We start from the raw sequence: 26,928 nt of genomic DNA, 5'->3' as shown, positions 1-26,928 counted from the left end.
CTGGGTTGAAAAGCTCTTCTGCTTATTGTTTATGGCTCTTTGGACTTACAAATGGTAGTAATGTATTGATCTGATTCCAGGTCAGAATATGTTGTGTAGATGTGTATTTGGTATCTCTTACACGGAGTAAACAATTTAATTAATAATAATGTATTGTTAAAGTTATCATAGCCTGGAAGCAGGGCTTTAGCCCACAAGACTCTTCTTACATTACCTTCAGAGACACGGGAAAACAAAAAGAAAGCAAGTCAGGACATGGTACTGTATACACACGTAAAACACATCATATCAGATATAAAGTGAAATAATACAATGCTCTGTTATGTTGGGAGCATGTAATGTACACTGAGCTTTGTCAGAATCCGTCATATCAAACAGACTGGAACGTCCAGCAGCCATGCAGGACAGGAAAGGCTTAACTCAAAGATCATGATAAAATTGAAAGTCGAATATAAAATCCATCTCATTCTCAATTTCATCCAAATCACACAGTTTTTGTTCTCCCCTGGGACTGAATGACGAGTCTGAACTGAGCAAAAACAGACCTCTGAGCTCTGTTCAGGCTCAGGATGGTACATATGGAATAACCGTATTCAAACATTCTCATTCTCGCTCGGTCCAGCGTAATTTCGAGGAGACGGCAGCTGCTCATGACACAAATCATCTCGACTTTCCAACGTGTAGAAATAAGTAGCTGTAACAAAGAAAAACTGCTCCAACGTTTAATATAGATACAGGCAGCGGCAGGGCGTCACAGCTTGTGACTGTTTTATATCTATTTTGTTTATTACTGAAAGACGAGAACACACGTGAGGGAGCATTTAATATAAACTCTACCTTAATTGACAGAAAAGAAGAAGAAAAGAAAAGCCTTCTGGCTAAGTAAGAAAAAAGCTGCAGAGTATTTTCGTGATTCCTTCCTGATTCAGATTCTGCTCATGTAATATTTTGTATTTTAGAAATAAACATGAGTAACAGTAGAGCTGTTGTTGGTGCTGCCGTTCCTGCTTCTGCAGGTATTTTGCTCGGCTGACCAATCAGTAAAGAGATTCCAGGCGAAAGGGTGTTGCCGCCGGGGAAAAAACCTAGGATACGTGTGTGGTTCCTCACTTAAAGCTTCTCTCTCCTCACTCCTCGTCTCCTCCGAGGTGCATTTAAGGGACTGGAACATCACACAGATCCCAGAGCAGCCTGTTCTATGCACATTAATTTGCACCGTGTAACCGCTGCTTGATAGAGAGCTTTCACAGCTTTACGAAATTTCCCATCAATACCAGATTTCAGTAGTTGGAAGCTAAGAGGGTCATGATTAAAACTCTTGAAGGCCTTCCAGAAATCTATAAAGCAACAAAAAGTACATCTGCCTTCCTGTATTCTTGCACAAACGAGAGAATATAGACTAAGTGTCCAGTTTATTAGGAACACCTATCTCAAACTAAGTCAGTCCAATCCACCAGGCCCTGTAACAAATCCTTCTTCATGCAGGTTCTGATTCAGGTTCAGTTTGTGTTGACACTGTTTCAGAGCTGTTGATTTAACTGGATGATCATCTTGGAGGATGTAGTGTGTGCTGCTGTTGAACTGTTTTGTGATATTCTGACATGTGTTTCTTATATTTTGTCCACCTCATTTATACGACTGAGGGTAGGCTAAATAAAGGTAACACTTCTATGTATAACACACATGGAGACAGATTTAAGCTTGTCATGTGCAGTAGGACCTGCCCCGGCTGGCAGTGTCAGTACTGGTCTTATAGCAGAGTGTTCCCTGGATCTGCATCACCCCCCTCTTTCTATCATCCTCGTCACTAACAGATGTTGTGCTCTGTGTAGGAGGGTCCTCACCACTGAGCTTAATGTTGTAAGTGGTGGTTAGAGTCCATATTAAGATACTGGTCTGGCGAACGAGTTTCCTGTACACTGTGGTCTTTATGCTGCTGTCGGACAGGTAAGGAGGCCAGCCACGTCCAACACTGCAGACCATCCGTAGACAGACACAGGGGTTATAATCACCGACTGTATCCCATGGCCTCAGTGAATGGAACTTGCTCATGTGTCAGGTAGAGTACGGGACCTCGGTCAGATGATGACACCAGTGTTCGCTGAAGAAGGCTGTTGAAAGCACAGGAAAAAGCTCCAGGAATAGCTAAGTGGAGGGACCTTGCTTTCCACACATATTCCGACCTTTGATTTTAACATGAAAATAGTGTTATGTTTCTTATCTAAATATATTATATAATCATCGAGATTTGCTGCTGAACCACTTTCCTGTCTTTACTGTGGGTTGTTTCTCTCACTGTAGACCTGACAATGAATTACTATTAATATCAACTGCTGCTTTATTATATTTTTTTTCATGTGCACTACAATGGATGCCTTGACTGAGCCCGTTTGAGATGTCTAACACATTATTAGGGATTTTCCCATTATTTGCTGTTTAAACCATGTAACACATTAACATTGTAAGCAGGCCTACAATGCATTGCTCGATCAGATTTTGTTTTATGTTGCTTGACTTATATTTCATTTTACTGCTATTTTGCAGTCATTAGGGTTCTGATATCTTCCAGTCAGACTCTGTTGAACCCCACAGAGCAGGTATGTTGGTCGTGTCTGCCATTAGGTCACATATCTCGACTGACAACATAACAGTCACTATGGGTTCAGAGGCTAACTGACTTCATCTAATATTTATGGCAAATGGCCAATGATAATAACCAATAACCTCGAGCTGTATACACTTTAAAAGCATTTTATGGAAGAATATTATACAATTAAGTTGATAAGTTAAACATACTGACTTGATATCATCTAACATGACCTTGCTACCTTCATAAACCACTGAACGTAGACATTTAAGAAATGCACACGCCACAGTTACTGTTTATTTTTTTCTATTTTTTAAGTTGATGAAATTAAAAATTACAGAGCATTAACATTTGAAGAAAGGTTCATTTGAATGTTTTTTGCGGCAGGGGTTGGATTTACTTCTTTTCACTTCAAAAATGACCAAAATATCGAATCAGCCTGGGGATGGCCAAACATTTGCAAACAACTGTATATAAATGGATTTTTAAAAACCAAAAAAGCTTGAAAAAGCCACTTCCTCTTTAGCCTGACATCATTGCTGCTCTTGTGCCATACTATCCTCTGTCACATGGCAATTTATACGCCAAACCTTTATTGTTTAAACAAAAAAACCAATTAGTTACTAGACCAAAGTCCCATTTTAATACAGCACATTTTTATTGCCTGAGAGCAGAGAGTATTCGATGTCCATTACAATGGAGAATGGATCTGAAAGGTTTCAGTTTCACATTAACAAATATATATGAAACTTCATCAGTTACATTTAAGCTGTGTTTGTGTGGGCTGCTTTGGTGCTGAAGTGGGTCTTTTTTGCCGTTTGAGCGCCATCTGGTGGTCGTAAACTGAACTGTCAATATCCTGGACAAGTGTAAAAACCAAAGCACTGCTCAACATACAGGTCCACTCTTATTTAATTGGGTCAACGAGAGGAATGGGATCATTGTCAATAGGTTAATACATTAGAGACATTTACATCATACACGTTAAAACTGGGGCCAAACGCAATAAACAAAACATAAAAGAGAAGTTTGGTTGGAAGTAATTCCCTCGATCCGCTTGTATCAATGTACCAACCCACTCCAAATACAAATTAGATTATGCTTCTTGGAACAAATACACCACTTGCTGTTTAAGTTGGTCTTACACAGGAAGGGTTTCATCAAAGTCAACATTTCAACCTAACTCTTCTAAACAGACCGGCGTCACTCACACTGCTCCCTATAGAATTCCTCTCAATGAAAAATCCTCCCATTTACCTGAACCACCCGATCCACCTTCACTCAACTCTCAAAGACTCCAACCCATAATAAAAACAGCGATGACACACACAGAGCAGACGAGACAGTAGAGCAGACAAAACATGAACAGACAGTTCAGCACACATTGATATGAACATAGAGGACGACACAGATTTGACGATATGATGCCGCACTGTACACTGTACTGTACACTGCACACACACACACAAACACACAAACACACACATTTATATAAGGAACACAGAAGGATGGCAACAAGTGGTGATAACAAACTGCAGAGTAGTGTCAAATCAAACATTTAGTGCAAACACATCCAGCGAAGTCCAAACCCTGCACAGATGCCTTACCAAAAATATACCATTCCCTCTGAGCAGTATTACTTGTCACTCGTAACTTAAGGCAGGTAAAACAATTCAGGTCTGCAGTGGCTTCAAAATAAATGTCAGGGATGTTTAGAGCTTATTCCAGAAAACAAATGCTAAATAACTTCAGCTTCTTTTTCTCATAGAGGAGAGTCATCTGATAACAGCCAAAACATTCAAACTGAACACAGCACAGATGATCCTCAGATCGTGGGGCAGAGGTGTCTTCAACAGGTAAGGCAAAGATTAAAAAGGCAAGGGCAGAGCATTTAGTTCTCTCTGTTTGCACTTAGTTTTAAAGGAAGCGGTTTAGTGACAGTCCAAAGCCTGAGAGTCGCTCTTCTCCAGCTGTCTTCCCCTCACAAACAGGCTTTCGTGAGGATTCGGCTGCATCGGCTGGGCCCAGACCACATCAGGCAGTGTTAGTGTCCATGTTAAAGGATTCATCTTTAACATCCTGAAGAATTCATCCTCATCCTCCAACACACTCTACTTTGAATACCTCAGGGTCAGCTGCATGGGAAAAGTAAAACAATTTCAAATGTGTTTGTTTTGATAACAACCCATACAAATACATATTCAAATATGAAACTCTATGGAACTTATTATTTATCTCCAAAAAAAGGTGTATGTTATATCACCTTGTGAGCAGTGTCAGCAAACTGTTGAGCTTTGTGCATCAGCTCCACAGTCTTGTCCTCAGCACGTGTCAGTCTGTCTCCACGCTCGCCCAGAGCCACATTCACCCTGTGGACTACATTACCCATAGTGCCTGTGACACGCTGGCCAGGCTGACCTATTCATACACACACAAAAAGTATTTATCTATACAGTATACTCCTCTTACGAAACCTTGTCCTGAAGGTAGTGTCAGAGGAAAGGTCAAGGGGTCTGCAAATACATTAGCGTTCATCCTCTGGGGACCGTCGATATCCGCTGCAAGCATTTTGACATGACAATCTGACAATGGTGCCAGCATCATTCAAGTCATGTGGGGACCATTCATTTGCAACCAAATGTCATGACAGTCTGGCCCAGATAAAGACGTCTCAACAACTCGGGGCCACAGTGTTAACAAATGGATGGCCAGACAGACTAATGGACTGAGGAGGCAACTTCCAAGTCTGAACCATCACAGACCAGCCAGGTTGGTCGGAGAGCAGACAGTCTGACAGTTACTGACATCACCTTGCATGATCTCAAGGTGTCACAGCTGTTACTTGAACTTCTGTTTCAACTTAGCTGACAACTTCCCTAAGGCAAAATCCCTGTTGCAGCTTCAAATATATCTCAGAGGTGTCTGCCATTTTCAACAGGCAAAGCCTTAAACTGGGAATTAAAACTGAAACCTAACCACAAAGACTTGAAACCCTGCACGACATCACAAAGGGGCACACACAGTATCTAACAACTGAGTGGAGGCAACACACCGGACGACGAGGAGAATATTTAGAGATACGTCGCTGGGCAAGCCCCGATATCCTGCGGTGCCATACTTCTCCCGTGATCCTGTACCAAACCAGAAACAGTCCTTCAGAAACAGGTTGTCTTACCTGGGAGTGGCAAGAAATCAGCTGAAATGTTTAAATTTGTACATTTAATTGGGAGAAAATGTATCCCATAAGCCATCTCCTGAGCCGAACTCTTACAGCTGAGTTTGTTTTGTATCCGCATCTGCTGAAAGAGATGATGGCAAGTCTACCAACACAATTAACAAATTCACAATTTTGAGTTTTCTGTATCTTTAACTGCAAGACTGCCCTCAACCCCCTGTGTCAGTAAGTATCACCCTGCTGAAGTGCCTGTAAGCAAGAGTCTGCAATAGATAGACAATTCCCCTATCTGATTCACTGAAGCATCATACTGCACTGTCATTATCAATTACACCACATATCACAGGTCGACTGAGGTTAAGCATGAAGTGCTGTTGAACTGTAACTTGGTACTTTGCTGCAGCCTGGCACGTCTCCCACCGATTACACTGCCCCTGTAAGCGGGTTCAATAGTGCGACGGGCTCCCTCTTAGTCTCAGAGTCCCGGGCTTCCTAAAGACTGGCTATTGTATCCACCTCCCTGAAACAAACAAAGTCTCCTCTCATCTGACCGCCACATCACAGAAGAGCCTTTTTGCTGCAGCAGTGAGGACAATAGACAGAAAGACAGAAGGGAAAATGACCCAGAGAGACACGAGCCCAGGATAGTGAGACCTGAAGTTTGCTGTTTTGTGTCCCACAGTCCACTGGAAAAGCAGCACCTTTCCCTATTAAAATCCTAAATGTCCCGAAGGCCGAAGCGGTCTTCCTGTGAGCCAAGAAAGGTGTTCGTATTGTTTGACTCTCAACTCCACCAAGCATCTTCTCTGCAGGAGATTTTCATGGACCGGAGCTGCTAGAGCACTGTGATACCTCTTCTCTCTCTGCTAAATACCCATTTAGGGATGCAGTTAGGAATACCGAGGACCCACAAAATGTTGCTCTGCAGCCTCAACAGTTCTGCCGTCCTCCTCACAAGTCTGAAGGAACAGATCGTTTCTTTTCAATCGGTGCAGCTTTCTACACAGGGCAGGTAAAGGCCCATAGCTCACTCACACTTCTCTCACATAAACACGACGCAAAGTGTACTTCTACGCTCAAGTCTGTTTTCGTGCACTTTATGTGTGCAGTAAACTGCAGTGATTGTGTGTTGAGCTCTAAATGATGAGATGAATTATTGGAAATATTTGCTTTGTTGCAACTCTTGGAGAAAGATGTGAAAAACCATTGGGTCAGGATCAGACTACCCAATATCAGTCTGATGATGGTCTGACCCCCCAGAGGTGGGGCCACTGGGAAAGGAAAAAAATGGCGAGTGAGACAGTTGTTGACTTTTCCGTGACACGTTCAGTGACCAGTAGGAGCACAGAGTGTGCTTCTGTACACAACTATAAACATGGAGCAAAGAAAGAGAAATTATGTTTCCTTTCATTTCAGTGAAGCTGTGACTCTTTGGCTATCAGCCTCAGGAGCATTATACCAAATTGAGGGATCAGTTAATATTTTATGAAGCCTATCTTAAAACAATATGAACATCCCCGTATGTACAATGACAGCGTTATTGATCACAGTTTATCCACCCCCTAGAACCTGTGTCCTTCTCAGACTGCTGAAGCCTTATACTAGCTTCGGATGACCTTTAGAATGAATGTTTACACAGAACGAGGGCTGCGGATTTTGTCTCCCATCACTTACATTGGAATCGCTTCAGGAAAGGGACCTCTTCACAGCCAGTATGGGCAGGAGGAAGAATACAGCAACCAAAAACTATTTCAGCATGGGCATGCATGTGAATACTGTATTGAGACAGACTTGGTTTCTGCTGACTAGGAAGGAAAAAGAATGAGCCCACCTCCACCAACCAGTGACCATGACTGGTCATGTCTCTCAGCTAAAATGACACAATGACCATCTCAAAAGGAAGAAAAAATATTGTGTAGTCTCATACTGGAACTAGACACATCCAGAGGGTTGTCAAGGGTGCAGATCTCATGTAGCAAACCAATAAAAAAATCAACCAAACTGAATAAATACAAACAGACAAGGATAACATAACAAGAGCTTGTGTCCTATAACCAAAAAAAGGATGTATATGAGAGTGTGTTTATCCTTACACAACTAAATAGTTAAGAGGATACATCCTAGTAAAGAGCTATTGTTTTAGCCATGGTTTTAATTATTACATGCCATTAATCGTTTCCAGCCCTGATTTAAAGGATTGCTCGAGCAATTTAGTGTGTCACGTCATTCATGTTTCGTTGACTTGTGAGAGACAGATTTGAAAATAAGTCTAATGGTCAAAATTGAAGATGTCCTCACTTTTAATCACTAGTACGGATCAAACTCCTACATTTCCCATAATGCATCCAATAGCATCTGTTCTTGACTGTTAAATCTCCACATCTTTCAATCTCCACACCTCCACTTTATCACAAAAGCTTTCTGATATATAGACTGTACATATTCTCCAAGCACAACTGGAGAGCACCCTGATGACATCACTATGACACCACCATAGTTACTTTCCCCAACTTGACAAAGCTTCTCCGGAGCCACAGACGACATGAAACAACTGTTTCACACCCAAGTAGGACTAACCATGGCATGTGAACTTGATCAGACTATGAACAGTACATGCATGACCCGAGTGCCCCTGGGATCACGGCCTTACCCCGCCCTGGTGATCGACTTTGGTTTGCAACCATCATTTTCTTCATACGATTCAAGAAGGCTTTGCAGCGGTAGATGACCAGATTCATAGTGCAGGCATCTGAAAGAACAAGGACAGCACATTACAGATGGTCACATATCGTAGATAATCACATATCGTATGCATAGTATGTATATATACTTCAGTGATCATGTGGCACTACCTCCTGTGAGTTTGGACTGGCAGTTGATGAACTCTGTCTGTTTGAGAGGAACGTAGCTCTTCCGTCGGGCCTGCAGGGTTCTGGATGCAGACTCTTGTGAGGAGTCACTGGGACCAGCACTGATCTCACGGTGTGCATCCTGGCTTGCTCTCCCCTGGCGGCCCAGCTTGCCCAGCTTCCCAGCCTTTCCCGGACTCCCCGCTTTCCCCTCCCAGTAGGTGTGGCAGGCGTGGTACAGGATCTGGACAAAGATACACTTCTCTGCTGATGAGGTGGCCACCCACTGGTCCACAGCATTGTCAAACACCAGGTCAAACTCTGGGCTGTCCTGGAAGAGCAGGGTACAGGAGAACAAAGTGTACCTACATATGTGTTTGAACATATACAGTATATATAAACTTATTACACAGATATAATGACAGACCACCACTGGTATGAAGAGAATGTCTGAGTGCTGCTGACCTTGCTGGGGTTGATGCCGTTGACCTGTCGGAGTTGCTCCACCGTCCACTGGGACCTCCTGGTGAAGGAGGAGGAGCCACCAAATTGCTTCACCTTTGTAATGAGGAGCTGATGTGGCCTCCTGTTGGTCACTATGTGAACAGATCATATACAGAATAACAACATCCCTATTGAAAGTCTTCAAAAATACTTCTCGATGGAACAAGCGATTCACATAATTGCTGAAGACGCTGGGAAAGTTATACTGAGCAATTTTAACCGGACTTTTGTTACCTTGAATAATTGATCATTTTAGTCTATGACTTACACTGATCAACCACAACATTAAAACTAGGTACCAGCTTGAATATTGTGGCCGATCGGTTAAAGTCTAAGACTAAGTCAAGTGACTGACTGTGTATAGTAAATGGTTATACAGTTAGATTTGGTGATAAAGGTTTCTACTCTTTGGGGGAGTTCTCAAAGAATCCGAGCTGCAACGCATATGAATATGAGCAATAGAAACACAACAGCAAAGGGCTCTATCACAATCACATAAGGAGGAACCTACAGCAAAAAGCAGAGTTGGCGATTGTAATCGACGGAGTGTTCAGTATGTCAATGTCCATGTTTAGCAGTGGAGCTATCCAGTGTGTTACTTCCTGTTTAACCCTAATTTTCTAATCTTCTGATCTATAAACATCTCTCCAAGGTCTAACTGGCTCCAAATAGTAATATAATGCAACTATTGTTATTATTTTCACATACAGCACTGTAGTAGTAGAGGTAAAGCCCATTTCAACACAACAAGGGTTAAAAGAAAACAAAGAGAACAAAAGCCACAGAAACAATCATGATAGGAGTAAAGTAACTTGCGGAGTGAGAAGTGGGGAGCTGTTTTAGTAAAAAACAGTGCTGCATTGAAGTCAAGTTGAAGAGCGGAAAAAACAGTGTGGAACATCAACGAACAGTATGCGTGATGCGATTTACCACACTGAACACACACACTGAGTGATGCGACTGCTCAGCTTGGAAAAAAACACAAAAAAAAAAAAAAGTAATTCAAAAAAAAAAAAAAAAAAAACTGAAAGTAGTTAGTGTTGAGAGTTCAAGCAAGCCAGGTTGTGCCAGTAGCTGACAGATGATGCAGATGATGTGAATGATGGATGATTGAATGCGACAGCTGATATTGAACACCTGACGTGAGCATGACTTCAGTTCGCTGCCTAAACTCACTCAAAGTCTCATATTTGATGTAAAAATAGTAGACATTTATTGATGCATCTGAAATAATTGTGCATCCCAAAATAATTTCTAATTGGAATCAAAGAAGCCATTTTCCTGTGTTCACACTAGAAATATCCTTTTCAAGCAAACATAATGAATAATAACTCAAAATATAAACAGTGAACATACTTTCCTGTCTGGAAATGATACATTAACCAGCAGACAACACAACACTGGGGCACTACTACAAATTTCAAATTAGAAAAAAGTTTTTTAGTTTAAATACACTACAAGAGGTGAGGAACTCTTTTTTACACAGATGAAGCTTTACCTTGTGTCCTAACAAGCTTTTTATGTCTTCCTAACTTGGTATATTAATCTTTGTTCTCTACGTACTGTATGGTAGGTGTTAGAATGAGGTATTACGGTGGTTCACAGTTAGATTGTGTTTTTGGTGGAAAAGCTGGCCCTCACTGGGATTGAATGTGACCAGTTTCTGCAGCTCTTTATCTTCCATGTGCACTGGCAGCTCTGCTCCTGCATCTCTGCCATCCTGTATTCTCTTAAACAATGGCTGCTGTGATGCATCGTTCAACAATGCATCTGTTCTGAGCCACAATAACTGGGTTTAACCAACACAAAAACAGGCTTCGTTTGCAAAAGTAATGCTGAAAAACAAAACAAACAAAAAGGCTGGCGTGTGAATGTGTCTTCAGGTTAGAGTCCACAGACTGGCTGGTTGTTTACGGTCATGTGAATGAGCTGCTCTCTCTTGTCTGCTGCCATGACATTACCCATGAGCAAAGCTTTGAAAGTGAAATGGCTCAAAGTGGTTCTCAGTGGCCAACAGTGGAGGTCCTTTGTTGCGTGTCATACCCCTCTCTCTCCCCGTGTTTCTTGTCTGTATGTCTACTGTCACTATCAAAGAGGCGAAAAGCAAAAAAATATTGTTGTTTTGTTTTCTATTGAACATATGAGTGTTTTCTGGTCTTGAGCAAGGCATTGTTGTTTGTCAACAACTATTACAAAAAGGATTCAGTTATCAAAAGACTGTCTCCTGATCTTCCACAGCTGTGTTGAAGGTGTGGTTGAGAAAAGCATGGGGTTAAGGTTAGGAAGCAATCAAGGTCATGGTTGAAAGAATGTTGACTGTTGGCGGGAAAGCAGCAGCAAACGACAGTGTTTAGTGTTAAAGTCACACAACAGCCATTTAAACATAAAAACATGACAGTATTTAGGCATCTGAATGATGAATGCTGTCTTTTTTTTTCTTCTCCTTTAAATAATTCCAGTTACGTTCAAGGTGAGCAAAAAATGCAACAGCCAGTACCTGTGAAAGCTCATTTTGGCTCCATGTCGGTAGCACTAGTCTAGACTTTGATTGTTTAACTATAGTTCATTTTTAATTGATACATTTAAAATAGATACATTTATTCTTGTAAATCTCTGTGTTCGCCATGGAAGGGAGGGAAGCTCCAGCTGCTCAGCTGACAAGACAGGGTCTTTCTTTAAAGATGTAAATGATAACAGGCCAATCACAGCTCCTGTTACTGATCTGAGGGTTGGCTCTTCTTCCATATTAATTTCTCCATCTGTGTGTAAATTACAGACTATGAATGCTTAGCCAGTGTTCCCGAATAAAGGAGGTCCAGAGGTCGGATTTTACCTGACACACAGATGAATGTGGCGTAGTCTCCTTTGGCTCCAGTCGGCAGGAAGGACATCCTCTTCCTTTTCCTCCTCCGCACCTCCACTGCCACCAGCATCCGCTCATCACGAGGGATGAAGATCTCTTTGTTGATGGCAGACTGAATGTTCATTGTGGTCCTGAGACCTACACATGTGATGGATGGACATGACTGTGCTTGTTAGGCCTGTTTAGACACTGAACTAATGTCCGGACAGTGTTGCTGTGCAAAAAGACTAAACAAGCCACAGGCTCAAAAGTCAGGTCTGTTGTTTTCTGCCAATGAGTCTCTTTAATGAGAACAGCTGATCAGAGAAAGCAGCAGAGCTGATCTCAGATCATAGCCCTCACAATATGGAAATATGTCAATGAATGATTCTCTGAGGGTTACAAACATGACATAACAACGACTTTATATATTTTATAGTACAACAATATCATATAGCACTTCATATGATTTTTGTTCTTTTACAATTGCCATAGTGACTTGATTTAGTTTGACTTGATATGAGATCAATAAAAACAATTCTCATGACGTTGTGTGGTACAAAATCTAGAGAGAAAATGAATCATCAACAATATGATCATTTATTGTTAAAGCAAAAAACTGCAGTCACGCTCCACTTTGAGGATGTGCTGCTTTTCTGTCACAGTAAGCTGAACATCGCTTTGTTCTGTCGGTCAGAGAAAACCAGACACCTGAAGTCAACACATCAGGCTCTGGGAGACTTGGATGGACATTTTTACTGCTTTCTGTTGTTCCAAAGACCTAACATTTCAGTTCCTCAGAAAAATAATGAACTGATCAAACAAGAACAATGGTTAGTTCAGCACTTACAGAATCTACACCGATCACCGGCTGAAAGGTCTATGTATACATTAGTGTATGTACAATCTATTAATGAATACAGAGCATTCATAGATCCACTTGAAATGTCTTGTGCTTTTAGTAATTTCTAAAATCTTTCTCTTCAGTTGAAGTAGCAGTACCACCATGTCAACTTTTTCCATTAAACTTCCTGTATCTCCAGATTCTTCTACCACTGGACTGTGGTAGAAGCTGTGTATAGCTGTTAATTGTTTCCTTTTTTTACTTTAAGTTGAGTATATTACTTTCAGCTGTTGCTGTTAGGAAGAAGTTTATGAAATGAATTACATTTTTGTAAGGTAACCAAGTGATTCCTAATCACAGTTCAACATACCTTTCAGTACCTAGTATAAAGTCCACAAAGGACCTAATGATGTATTAATCTTTTACTTTCCTACAGTACATTTATGATTAATGATTCTACACGTGCAGGTGAAAGGGGTTTGTGGTTAGCCTACCTGTTATTGTCCTGTTCTCCACCCAAAAGCTGGATCGTTGACTCTTGCAGCGGTTTCTGGTCCAGGGAGACAGTCTTGTTAGTTCAAACGTTAAATTAGTGGCCTGTTAAATTCACTCAGTATTTCCAAGGATTCCGTCATGAATTTATACCCAGGCACACCAAACGGCGTGCCTTGCTGTGAAGGCACAAATTAACCACAGTCCATCCCATTTCAAGAGGTTGACATGCACGTGGTTAAAGGCTGGAAGTCAGAGAACAGTCGCCAGCTGTCTCATGGAGAGCCAGAGCCAGAGCTGACAAGCACTTTAACAGCGTGGGGGGGGCAGCTAGGGTGGTAGATGTGTGCTGTTCTCCTATGGAGACCCAAATTGTTTATTATTAAATACATTATGAAATCATACGAATGAATAACCATTAAACTTATTACTCTTTTATTATTTCATCCCTTTTATTGTCACGTCAGTTGTTAGTCAAGTTACTTGTCTTCATCAGCTGTTGCTTTGGTCTGAACGAGTGGACTGGAAATCACATAACTGACTCTACCCTTTATGTCTTGTTTGACAATGAAAAATAAAAAGTGCTAAAAGGTGGTGTTGTGAAATAAACACAGATTTGGAAAAGGGGCATTTTGATAAAAACTGCTAGAATGAAATTAAAGAGAACATTAGTAATAAATAAATAAAGCACTTTAACTGGTTTTAGTGAAAATTCTACTTTTTTCAGGAATATGTGAGCGAGCATGGTGAAATGGCTTTTATCAACAATATTAGATATAAATTAGCCAATATGGATGTGACTGATCTAGAGCTTCTTTTCATTAACTGCTGTTTCATCCATGTTACTTCCTTAAATGGTAAGTTAATGGTAATGCTGTTGCACCTCTCAGGTGTAATGTCACGATGTATTCCACTGCAAAACTAACATAGACCTCAGCAGCAGCTCCACACCTGGGGCTCAAACCAACAGCAGAATGTGCAGATTGTGTTTTTGATATGAAACATCATTAGCTTTTCACATGTCAATACCCAAGGGACAGTATGAAAATGATTGTGGTAGGGCGGGGGGCTGAATGTTATATTTCATTTTCCAAAAAAAACCAGACCCTCCCAAGGCTTACTTCTAGTTTTGTTGGAATTTCATCTTGACATTGAAAAAAATAAAATACCCTTCCCCCCAAGACCTCAAAACAATGTATTTATGGCAAACACAACTAAGAGGTAAAAAATACTGCTGGTCTTCTACTTTTAATAAAGAGTTGCTGAATAAATTGATTTATAACCAACAAATTTGTAAACTGTGAACAGGCTGAATATATTCACCCTGCACTGAGTGACAAGAGATAGCCTAAAAATAAATATGAATTAGACCAGATATGAGATCAGATGTCTGACTGTCCGTCATAATCAAAGTAATGACAAGTTGCCAAATCACATGGCCAAGCATGTTGAAGACATTTCCTCCAGACAGATTTTCCAAAGAGCGCTCCATTATACAGCACATCAAAACACAGAAAGAAAGCTTGGGGCAGCATGCACTCTTGCTCGATTGTCCACTAAGCTCTTTTCGCACAGTAACAGTTGTTACCAAAGAGCTGAATGAGAGAAATTGGTGGAATAGATTCTTTGCAATTTCTGTTGCCCTACTCAGGATTCAAAACAATACAAATAAATACTATTCATATCAGATTGTATTATAGTCTGTGAGACGTAAGATATCTGAATCGCATAAACCAATTTCATACATTATATGAAGCCTGAACTGCCTGAGTAGGCCTGCTGGGGACTGTGTTGAAGAAAATTTATGAAGGGTAGAGCTGTATTAAAAGGCCCCCTTAAACTCCATCTATAAAGCAGGAGGACACTAAGCTATAAACTGTAGATTGAACTAATGATAGTCTTCAGCCTTCAATCTGAACTTTATCAGACATCAGTGACGTTTTGTCTGACTGAGTTTATTAGTAAACCAAAACCATGACAACCCAGACCTGAGACCAGGAGGCAAAGTTTCAGTCTTACACGCTTCTCTGTGCTTCAAGTACAGCAATCACCCACCCAAACTCCCATAGAGACTGTGTCTGCCCCCCATCTAAACTAATTAACTCAAAATAAACAGAAGAGGAGTTGTACACAGAAACCTAATAAAAGAATAAGACCACCACTGCATAAGTACAACAAAACAGGAGAATTAAATGCGGACTCTTAAACATTAGATCACTCCCATCAAAGTCCGTATTAGTAAATGATCTCGTATCAGATCATCATATTGATATATCTAGTCTCACTGAAACCTGGCTGTCTCATGGTGAATATGTTGCCCAAATGAATCCACTCCCCCCCGTCATACTAATATACCCATATTCCTCCAGGCACCGGCCAAGGAGGTGGAGTTGCAGCCATTTTTAATTTGAGCCTAATAATCAACACTAAACCTAAACTCAGTCATAACTCATTCAAAGCCTGGTTCTTAGTCTTACACATCCATCATGGAAAACTTTAAAGCCTATTCTATTCGTTATAGTGTACCACGCTCCTGGCCCATACTCTGTATTTTTATCTGAATTCTCAGAGCTTCTATCAAGTTTAGTCCTTAGTACAGATAAAGTAATTATAGTAGGTGATTTCAATATTCATGTGGATGCTGATATTCCTGTTACTGGACTACACACTTTTATGCAGAAATGTCTTTTCTAGATGTCTATCTGATAGTGCTGTAGTTAAATTTAAGGAACTGATTCCATCAGCACTGAATTCGCCGCCATGTTTCAATATAACAGAGGAATCCTATGCTGACTTTAGTCCCTCCCACATTGACCATCTTGTTGATAGAGCTGCAGGCTCAATTAAAATGACACTCGACTCTATTGCCCCTCTAAAAAAGAAGATAATAAAACAAAGGAGGTTAGCTCCATGGTTTAACTCCCAAACCAGCATATTAAAGCAAACTACACGAAAACCTGAAAGGATATGGTGTTCTACCAAATTGGAAGAATCCTGCTTAGCCTGGCATGACAGTTCAGATAGATCCATGTATTCCTATAACTCTCAGTAGTGACGATTTCATGAGCTTCTTTAATGAGAAAATTCGAACTATTAGAGACAAAACTCACCACCTCCTGCCCTCAACCGGCAAAGATTTATCTTCAAACGCAGGCACCTTAGAAACAGCTGTAAAACCTGATGTATGCTTAGACAGTTTCTCTCCCATCGACATTCGCCAACTAATTTAAATAATTTCTTCATCTAAACCCTCAACTTGTCTCTTAGACCCCATCCCAACTAGGCTGCTTAAGGAAGTTTTACCCTTAGTTAGCATCTCTTTACTAGGTATAATCAATATGTCTTTATTAACAGGCTATGTACCACAGTCCTTTAAAACAACTGTAATCAAACCTCATCTCAAAAAGCCTACTCTGGATCCATATGTCTTAGCCAACTATAGACCCATATCTAACCTTCCCTTTCTCTCTAAGATCCTTGAGAAAGCTGTCACCAACCAGTTTTGTGACTTTTTACATGATAATAGTTTATTTGTCTCTGTACTTGTCTTGTTAGACCTTAGTGCTGCCTTTGATACCATTGACCATCATATCCTATTACAGAGACTGGAACATTTCATTGGCTTTAAAGGAACCTCTCTAAGCTGGTTTAGTTCCTATTTATCAGATTGACTTTAGTTTGTGCTCATTAACGATGAATCCTCCATATACTCAAAGGTTAGTCACTGAGTTCCACAAGGTTCTGTGCTTGGACCAGTTCTATTCACCTTATTTATGCTTCCTTTAGGCAACATTATCAGGAAACACTCCATAAACTTCAATTGTTATGCTGATGATACCTGATTGTACTTGTCAATGAAGCCTGATGAAACCAATCAGTTCGCAAGTTTGCCTTTAGGACATAAAGACCTGGATGACCAGCAACTATCTGCTGTTAAACTCAGACAAAACTGAAGTTATTCTGCTTGGCCAACAATGGCTCAGAAACACCTTATCTAATGATGAAGTTAATCTGGATGGATTTGCCCTGGCCTCCAGCACCACCATTAGGAATCTCGGAGGTCTCTTTGATTAGAATATGTCCTTTAACTCTCACATAAAACAAACTTCAACCTCTGCCTTTTTTCACCTATGTAACATTGCAAAAATCAGGCACATCCTTTCTCAAAAAGAAGCTGAAAAACTAGTCCATGCTATTGTTACACCTAGGCTGATTTATTGTAACTCCTTATTATCAGACTGTCCCAACAAATCTCTAAATACTCTCCAGCTGATCCAGAACGCTGCAGCGCGAGTACTGACAGGAACTGGTAAAAGAGATCACATTTCTCCTGTGTTAGCTTCTCTGCGTTGGCTCCCTGTAAAATTCAAAATAGAATTTAAAATCCTTCTCCTCCCCTACAAAGCCCCTTAATGGTCAGGCACCATCCTATCTGAAAGAGCTCATAGCACCCTATTAACCCAGTAGAACACTTTGCTCCCAGAACGCAGGCTTGCTTGTGGTTTCGTAGAGTCTCCAAAGGTAGAATAGGAGGTAGCCTTCAGTTATCAGGCTCTTCTACTGTGGAACCCTCTTCTAGTTTTGGTCCGTGAGGCAGAAATCCTCTCCACATTTAAGAGTCGGATTAAAACCTTCCTTTTGATAAAGCTTACAGTTAGGACCGGCTCAGGCTTGGCTTGAACCACTACCTAGTTATGCGGTTATAGGCCTAGACTGCCAGGGAACTTCCCATTATGCACTGAGCTTCTCTCTCCTCCTCTTCCTCACCATCTGCATACATTCATATTGCCTCAGTGCTCGTTACTAACTTGACTTCTCTCTCTCGTAGTTTTGTGCTTTCTCGTCTCTCTCCTCTCTCCTCCTGTCGCTGTCTGAGGGTATTTCTGCACCTGGTGCTAGAGAGTCTGGATCTGTGACTGCAAACCACCTGCTGCCCCAAGATCCTGCTCAACACCCACTGCTTCAAATATTATGATTATCATTACTATTATTATATTTAGTTTTATTAGTATTATTGTTCACCCTATTATTATAATTATTAGTTTTATTATTTGTCTCATTATTGTTACACATCTTTATGTTATACGTCTACTGTGCTATATGGCACAGGCGCTATATAAATCAAATTAAATTGAATTGAATTAAGTTTTCAGTTCATCACAGCGCCGTAATAATTTTTAATTTCCATAAGTCCATAAAACAAATTTTATTTCAACATGTGTTGGAAACAGTAGAACTCATTAGTTTTATATTGATGTAATGGTGTGAAAGCAACAGGGACTGGATGTGTGCAGGTCTGAATGATACTTGGTTAGCTCAATTACAGTCCAGTCTGCTCCCTGTGAGTGCTGCTGTTGAAGGAGATGGTGTTTGATAGAGCAGTAACTGCAAAATTTTGGAAAAAATAAAACTTAGATTTGCACAAATCCAATGTAAGCCTCTTGAACAGCTGTGCTTTCCTGTGTCAGAGCCCAGCCACCAGCTGTGGCTTCTAAGGGGTTTGAACACTGTAGTATCATCCAAATATTAGACTTTGATAAGAATCAGATCTGATGCTTTTGCCTGAGACAAGGTGTCTGACTGTCCATCACAATCAAACCAATCAGGCTACATGATTGTGAAAGTTCCAGGTGTGTTTTGGAGCTGCAGCTGGAGACTCAGACGGAAAGTTTCCTCTGGATTAGCTGAGCCAAACAGAGCACTGACAAATATCAAAACACAAGTTCATCACCGTCAGGTGATAGGAAACACAACTAACAGATGATCAAATATGAGTCCGGATCGGTTTGTGGGCTGACAGAAAAACATGTGCAAAACTAACCATATTAGTGTAAGCTATTTTATTGAGTTGCATTTTAGCAAAATGCTCTGAGTTCATTTAAATTCCCTCTGGTAAACAGTTACGCAGTACATATATCTATGGCTTTTATTGTGAAAGGTGAGAACAGAAGGAGTGTATCTGTAAAACGTGATTTTGACAATGTAGGAAGCAGTAAAAGTTTTGCCACCTTAGGTCAGACTACTGAGCCTCTGTGTTGTTATTTTATAATCCTTATAAGTATAGACGCAACTCTTAACCCTCGGCTACATTGGTGGCAGCAGTGGGAGTTCTTCCTGCTTTGACGCCTATCGTAAGATAAGTGTATCGTGTAAGACAGGTGAGGCAGTTCACGGGAGTGTTAGCTAATTAGCTAGCTACTGCTAGGCTTATCTTTGTACAGTGTTCAGCTACCACGAGTCATAGATTCCATGTCGTGTCTTGCATGGGGACTGAAGGGGCAGCATCTCCGCAGTCTTATTAGTTAGAGACGCTAGAGCACAAAATAGATAAATACATCTTTTAAAAAAGCAAAATGTGGAAGTACGAAGAGAATCTGCTGGACTACAGAGAGGAACACAGGGAAAAGCCACATGTCTGTTCAGTATTGCACAAGCGGCATCTGAATGCTGACTTTACTGCTGCATGTGCTGTGAATAGCCAGATCCTTGACACACCGGGCACGATAACTGCCACTTTACATCTAGGTAATGAATCTTGGCAGCATGTTTTCTAGATACTTAGGGGGTCTACACAAGCAGCACTGCTGGGCCTGGACTTTCTTGTCTCTAACCATGCTCTCTTTGATATTGCCAATGGCCGACTGCAAATATGGGACACTAATATTTCACTTTTGAGTGGCAAAGACTTGATTCCTGAGTGCTGTAATGTTTCCATTCTAACTGCCATGAACCTGGCTTACACCACAAAATCCAACCGAATTGAGAGCATTTGTGGATGTATGCTCCTCTAAAGACATTTTGTTGAGGACTTTGCCCAGCATGCAAGCCCCCTGCACCACCTAGCATGTAAAGACACACCTTTCCAATTGACAGCAGAATGTGAAGCATCCCTTAAGTATCTGAAAGGGATGCAATCATATCCCCCTGTTGTCACTATGCCCGACTTCAACATCCCCCTTCAAAGTATATACGGATGCCTCCATTCAAGCAGTGGGGGTCATGTTCGCACAAGAAAGGGAAGGATTAGAGAGAGTGGTAGCATATGCTAGTCAGTCACTCACTCTCATCGAAACGTGCTGTTCAACATCTGACAGAGAGCTGCTAGTTATAGTGTGGGCTGTACACCAATTCAGACGTTACATTGGATCAGCTGCATTCATCATCAGATAATACAGTAAGCCTCTATTGGACCTCCACGGCTTGTCTATTGGCAAGGATCCTACAGGAAAAAGATCAAAATGGATATTGGAACTGGATCCTTTCAACAGGGTCATACAACACAAGGATTGACAACGGCATACTTAAAGCAGAAACTATCTTGCAGTGCACTCAGGATCCTAAGCCCAGTATGGTAAATGATGCCTCATGGGAAGCAACTACCCAGTTGAATGCCATAGGCTTGGACCGGGAGTCAAGTGTCCCCAGACAAACACTCTGTTGTCTTAGCCACCCGCCGAGAAACCCAAGGCCTCTGACCTCACCACAGGGTGGGGCGGGGGGGAGCATGTGGAAATGGACAGTGAATCAGATGACTTGTCTTCCATGCATACACTTTCACATGAGTGGACTTGAATGAAAGAACAACAGGCAGATCCAGATATGGCTAGGGTGTTGTATTGGACTGAGAGGATTGGATCTCAATCACATTTGGGGCAGATGAGAGGTTGCTCCGGTGGCTTCCGATATTATGAACTGAATATCCCAGTCTTCTGTTGTGAATGGACTCTGGCTCTGCCAGATGGTGAATTACTCCCTCATGGGGGAAGCTCAGTGTCAAGTGGTTGTGCCCTCCCACACTTCATGAAGGCCCTGCATTGGCGTATGTCTCGGTGGAACGAGCATGGCAAACTTGTTACTTGCCCTCTGTTTTGATATTCGACAATGGTGTGGGCAGTGCATCCCATGCCAAACCCACAGGGCCCCCTGTGCCTAAGCATTGAGCACCCAGGAAGTACCAGGGGAATCCGCCATTCTAGAGAGTGGCAACTGATATTCTTAAATTACCATTGACTTCTAGGGGAAACAGACATATTTTAGAAGTAGAAGACTACTTTACAAAATTTGTAAATCTGTATGCTTCAATCATATTCTCATTGATCAGCTGGCCAAATCGTTGCTTGCCTGGGGAAGTGAATGAAATTATTATCTGAAACATGCGGCTTTGCCCATAACACACCTGCTCATGCCTGCACCAACTACACTCCTTACTTTTTAACTCATGGACAAGAAGTCCACGTCCCTCTGGATTTTGTGGTGCCATCTGAAATGGTGCACTCAGACTTACCTTAGTCATGCTGACTTTTGTGTCCTCCCTGGTGGAGAGGATGGAGACTGCCTTTAGTGGTGCCAGGCAGTGTTGTGCCGACAAGAAACAAAAGCTGTACTATAATGGAGCAGCTGAATAATTCTACGGAGGACCTATGAAACTTGCTTTGCACTGGAAGGGACCTACAGGGTCCTGGCTGTGTTAGACTGTAAGGGTGAACCTGGACTCACTATCATATTGGCAATCCTTTGAACTCTAATGGACAGTAGCAGGTAGTCCATTATGATACATTGAAACCCTAAACACTGCAGCTGCCTGCTGGTTCTCCCGAGTAGTCTCCCGGCTTCTCCTCATCTTCTTCCTCTTCTTCTCCGTCACTGCAGGTTGAGGGGTTGCCAGAGGGGGACCGTGGGGCGGTGGAAATACTAGCTGCTGGTGGCATGGGGACAGTTCATGTTACAGGCACCACTGAGCCACAGCAGACTCTCTCGTTCCGTAAAAACTGGGAGACAGCCAGTTCGTTTCAAGGACTCATTGTTAGCTGATTTGATTGAAGGTGGTGATGTTTGCATGTTGAGTACGGATTAATATGATTTCTCACTGTAATGCACATCATTTCAACGTATGCAGGGGTTAAAATAGGATTTGGCAAGTGGGGGAACCCTAAGATCTGGTGTAGCGGTGCAGTTGTCTGACGTTTGTAAGTCGCTAAAGAGACAGACAGGGCTGGGGAAAACTTAATGGATTGTTTGCCAGTCCACCGGTCCACATTTTTAGGTATGAAACTGCCAATCAGATTTATTTCTTTATTAACTGAAAGTGCTGGAACACTGTTCAGATCGTCCCGACCTACTTGTACTGTATGAATGGTATTTCAAGACACTATGGTGTATCAACTATACCTGGTGTACGATTGGGGTCGGTGTGGCATACTTTGTTGAGACCATGCAGTTATGTATTTGGACAATTATAATGATGTTTACTGTTGAAATTGTTGTGTTGTAATAGCATGCTGCTGCTGGTGTTTATTACATTTAAACCTTAACTATTTAGAAAAGAGGACGTTTCTTTTTTCTTCATGTCACTGATCAGAAGAACATGCACTCAGGTCCTCTTTCTTTTACGATGCAGAATAAAGGAGCGACTATAAAGGATAGTCATATGCACTCTTTACTGGAGATGTTCCATTAGTAATAACGTATAGTGTTTTTCAAAATGGACATAAGCTGCATGTTCGATTGTGATGAGTAAATTAAAGACAGACACATAGGCAAGACTGATGCTCTGCATGTAAAACGTAAAAGTATGACCCGAGGCACATAGGAAAGTCAAACTTTTGATGTATGTGAAACTGTATGGTGTGTATGTGTGGTGAAATTTGAAATATGTTTTAATGAGGTTCCTTAAAAGAAACACAATACATTGACCGCTATTGTTGAATTTACACCAAATATTGCATGGTAAATTAAATCTCGTGGAGCTTCTTTTGGTGAGATACAGGGTTTCTCTCAAAATGACAATGCAAAGAAAGCGGCTACTAAACAGTCATTACTGACAACGAAGATCCAGACAATCTTTTGAGTTGAAAAACCTGGTACAAAAAGCGGATTATGCATATTTCACAAATTTACAAAAAATATAGCAGCAAAGGCAGCTAGACATAAGGAACCTGTGGATATAAAGTATTTGAATGACAGATGTATATTTAGTGAGTTATCAACCAAAATGAGTGTACTTTTATTTTACTGCCTTCCTGCAGTTGACGTGGGTCTTCCTTTTTCTGCAGAATTATTGTTTGCAGGCTCTAACAGTTTAACATTTAGCACTGTTGATGGTTTAAACAGCACAACTGCTTTAACAAAATTAATAACAATAATAATAATAATAATAATATATCCAAAAAAAGTAATGTTCCAATACTGTTTTTGCTTGGATCCTTAATAATAACAAAATTCTTCATCAATTACAGCAACTAATGCCAAAAAAACACTACAACAACAAAACAAACAAACAAACAAGATCAGTTGCCCTGTTTTGGGTAGTAAAAGTAGTGTACAGTGACTAAATGATCTCTCTGGATCTGCAAGTATGTAAACACTGCTGAGGCAGGTGTTGTTTCTGGTTCAAAATTCAGTTAAGAGGTTTCCTCAGAAGTGGGTGGTAAGGGCGGGTCATTTTTACCCTTAGAGACAGGGCAGTCTACAGAGGGTCCAAAGACTAGGGGCTGTCTCATAAACAGGGCTTACTGTGAAAATCCTGTCTTGCATAAGCTTCCCCGAGTGAAGCGGAACTGAAATGCCTCATGAAGCCAATTTATGAGAAGAGACTCAATGAATGAATGGAGACCAGGTGGGTCGTGTAGGGCAGGCGTGGGTCCCTTTATTTAATGAAAAATCCAAGATCTATCAAGGTAGAGCACCGCATCATTCAGCGAGGGCAGAAAAAGTGAGCATGACAACAGACTGACAGTATCCTCGTGCAGAGCAGGACTCATTTCATTTACTTTCACTCAACTAAGGAAGTTGACCAGTCTCCAGAGATGTTTCAGTCATTTCTCCATGACACTGAGCTGCAATGTAACATCTGAATAATTTCATTTCACAAAATGAGAGATTGAAAAACGAAATGGCACTTTACAAAATCATTTCGACAAAAAATAAACAGTATACTGTCACGTCAAATCACAGCCACTCTTTAAACGGTTGGCTGCCAAAAACATTCTATATCCTCTTATATCACTGAATGTAATATGAGCAGTCCAACGCAGTAGAAGAGGATCCATCTTGTCACAACACCATCTCTGTCCTCAGTAGACCACACTTCATGCTGCTTAGATATGGCACAAGTAATGGTAGGCTCCAATGGTAGAGGTGCTCCACAGGAAGGAGATATTCATTCAATCCTATGACATTTATTAGAAGGAAACGTAAACAAGGACAAATACAGGTAAGAACAAAAGTCCTGCACGTGAACTGTTTGGTATTAGGATGATTCTCAATGCCCAGGCTGCCACCCGGTGCTGCGAGCTTGGTATGAGAACCTCCTAACCCTAATGCTACCCAGTCCCTATGATTTACAGTCATATGCAACGTTATGCAAATATATGTACAATATATTTGTAATGGCATCTTTTATTGCCAATGCAAAAAGTCTGATGTTACTTTCATGTATTGCAGCAAAAATAGGGTACATGGCCTCCTACTCAAACTAGTAGCCATTATTGACATTTTGCTACTTAACTCTATCCAGCATTTTTCTCTAAGCTTCACATAATGGTATTATTTGCAGAACCTTGAAATTCAGACTCATTCTTTACGGTTTTTACCAATGTTGAGCAAAAATATCCATCCTGCGTGTTATAGCATAGAGAGAAACTGTTGATGGATCATTAGACCAGACAAGAATGTCTGTTTTTAGGTAGGAACATCATCACATTGATGCAAAAATCATAACAAATCCATAAATCAGTCCTACTCTCTGATCAGAATTATTGCCCTCAGTATAGCAAAATCTCTGATTGTTAACACATGTACCTCATCGTATATTCCATTGTTCACCTGATATTTTACTCTGGCTTTTTTTAATATTCAAAGAAAAGAATGATAAAGTCACAGTTTGAACCCCCCCCTCCAGGTACTGAATATATAACTACTTGAATAACATAGTCAGTGAACACGCAGCAGACACAATCAAAACCCAATTAGCATTATCCCAAAATAGAATCGCTATTGCAAAACTGTTACATTTGAAAATAATTCAAAGGAAATGTGGTTTTGTAGTTGAATAACCAATCAAGCTTTGGAGTTCCACCCTCCTTCCAGAAGTTGACCATTAGAACAAATTTTAGACTAGTTGACTCAGCTGTGAAGCAGTTGGATGGCCAGAGGTGGAGAAGCCGAATTAGAGCAGAAAAAGCTCTGGTTGGAGGCAGAGTTGCTCTGGAGTCAGCAATCATTTTATTGGCAGAATTGAGTCTCACTGTGCAGAGTCAAGGCCTCTCTTCTTTGCAAATGGATTTTTCACTCTGAAAAACTGTGACTGTTCCTGTGTCCAGAGGCTCCATCTCTAACAGATGTTTGTAGGTGTAAAACTTATCTATGTCTCCTACATACTAAGGTACAAACAGAAAAACAGTGCTATAAGCACAAATCACAACAAAACAATGAACATGAAGGTAAAATATTCAGTAAAATATTCAATTATAAGCTTCATTTGTGGCAAGTTTGAATGTTTCATTTAATTAACACATTGAATCAGCAGGTTCTGGTCTGCATGCTCGCGTCTCCATGTCCCAATTAAGTCAAAATAAATCAAAGCCAATAATCTATGTACATGGCAAATATCCTTATCATGCTTTGTTTGAGCTAAATTGTAATTTCAGTTCCTCAAAAAATTCAAAATGATTAAAGATCAATGAAAAAATGTGAAAAAAATATTCTCTGATGTAACCTTTTCTTCGTGGATATCCATCCTCACACTCACTTCTTAGTGTTAACACTACAAAACACTCTGAAACTAGTTGTGACGAGTGAGAATTTGGTCAGTTGCCTCGTTACAAAGAGCAACAAAGTATCAAATCATGTGCAGTATGATATTTTAGTCCAGTAGTAGTTTGTGCCTATTATTGGCCTGAGATTGCAGTCAGCGTCATGCTGTCAACTTGCAAAGAGCGAGAGCTCTTACAGTTAAAACAATAACTAGTCTGTTGGCAACTCACAAATATTTGGCCACCGGTTTTGTATCAGCTTAACGTCAGTGTTATGTCCTTTATTCCTGACGCAACCAGTTCAGTCGGAGTAAACACGATGAGACGCCACAGGGGCAGTTAAAGCTCCATTAAGTGATTGTTTTTTTTCAGGTTAGGCTCTTATTTTTTCACCATCATCATTCCTCCTGTCCATACTGGCCATGAACTGATCCCTTCCTGAAACCTTGCGCACAGGTAATCAGCGAACACGTTGACATACACTGTAGTAACAAGGTGTCGGTGCGTGGCGTGTAACGCTGGTATCTTCCTTGGCTGCACTAAGCTTGTCTCCTCAGCTGCGCCCGTTTGGTATCTTGGCGACTCGCGTGCGCCCCAGTGAGAGGAGAGGTGTGGAGAGGGTGTGGTGATTTTGCACTCCTGGTTTCAGGAAGGAGTGCATCTCATGCGGTCCGCTAAGAGCAGGTCGACTGATAAGCACACCTGTGTTCTGTTTTATTTTGGTTGCTTTAGTTACTAGTTACTAGACTAGAATGTGATTGGAAATGACAGTCACAGCCTCTAACACGCCCACATATAACGTAGGATAATGTCTTCTTTCTGGTCCCACACTGTACCCAAGTGTTCCACATGTGCACCAGTTGAGCCTGGCCACGAAATACCG

At 41.1% G+C, this 26,928-nt stretch overlaps 1 protein-coding gene across 1 annotated transcript; it reads right to left on the bottom strand.

Annotated features, from left to right (window-relative positions):
• Positions 1 to 1,704: 1,704 nt before the first annotated feature.
• stxbp6l (syntaxin binding protein 6 (amisyn), like) lies at positions 1,705 to 13,377 on the bottom strand. The gene is made up of 8 exons (XM_040126059.1): positions 13,296 to 13,377; positions 11,949 to 12,116; positions 9,077 to 9,207; positions 8,615 to 8,942; positions 8,413 to 8,511; positions 4,851 to 5,005; positions 4,712 to 4,722; positions 1,705 to 1,972 (listed from the first exon to the last, which is right to left on the bottom strand). Exons 2-8 carry the CDS (start codon positions 12,100 to 12,102, stop codon positions 1,705 to 1,707), a joined length of 1,146 nt encoding a protein of 381 aa, XP_039981993.1. The 5' UTR covers positions 12,103 to 12,116; positions 13,296 to 13,377.
• Positions 13,378 to 26,928: the final 13,551 nt, after the last annotated feature.

The sequence above is a fragment of the Xiphias gladius genome, chromosome 4 (assembly GCF_016859285.1).
Source record: "Xiphias gladius isolate SHS-SW01 ecotype Sanya breed wild chromosome 4, ASM1685928v1, whole genome shotgun sequence".
Classification (NCBI taxonomy): Eukaryota; Metazoa; Chordata; class Actinopteri; order Istiophoriformes; family Xiphiidae; genus Xiphias; species Xiphias gladius.
This window is presented reverse-complemented; position numbering and strand designations above follow the sequence as displayed.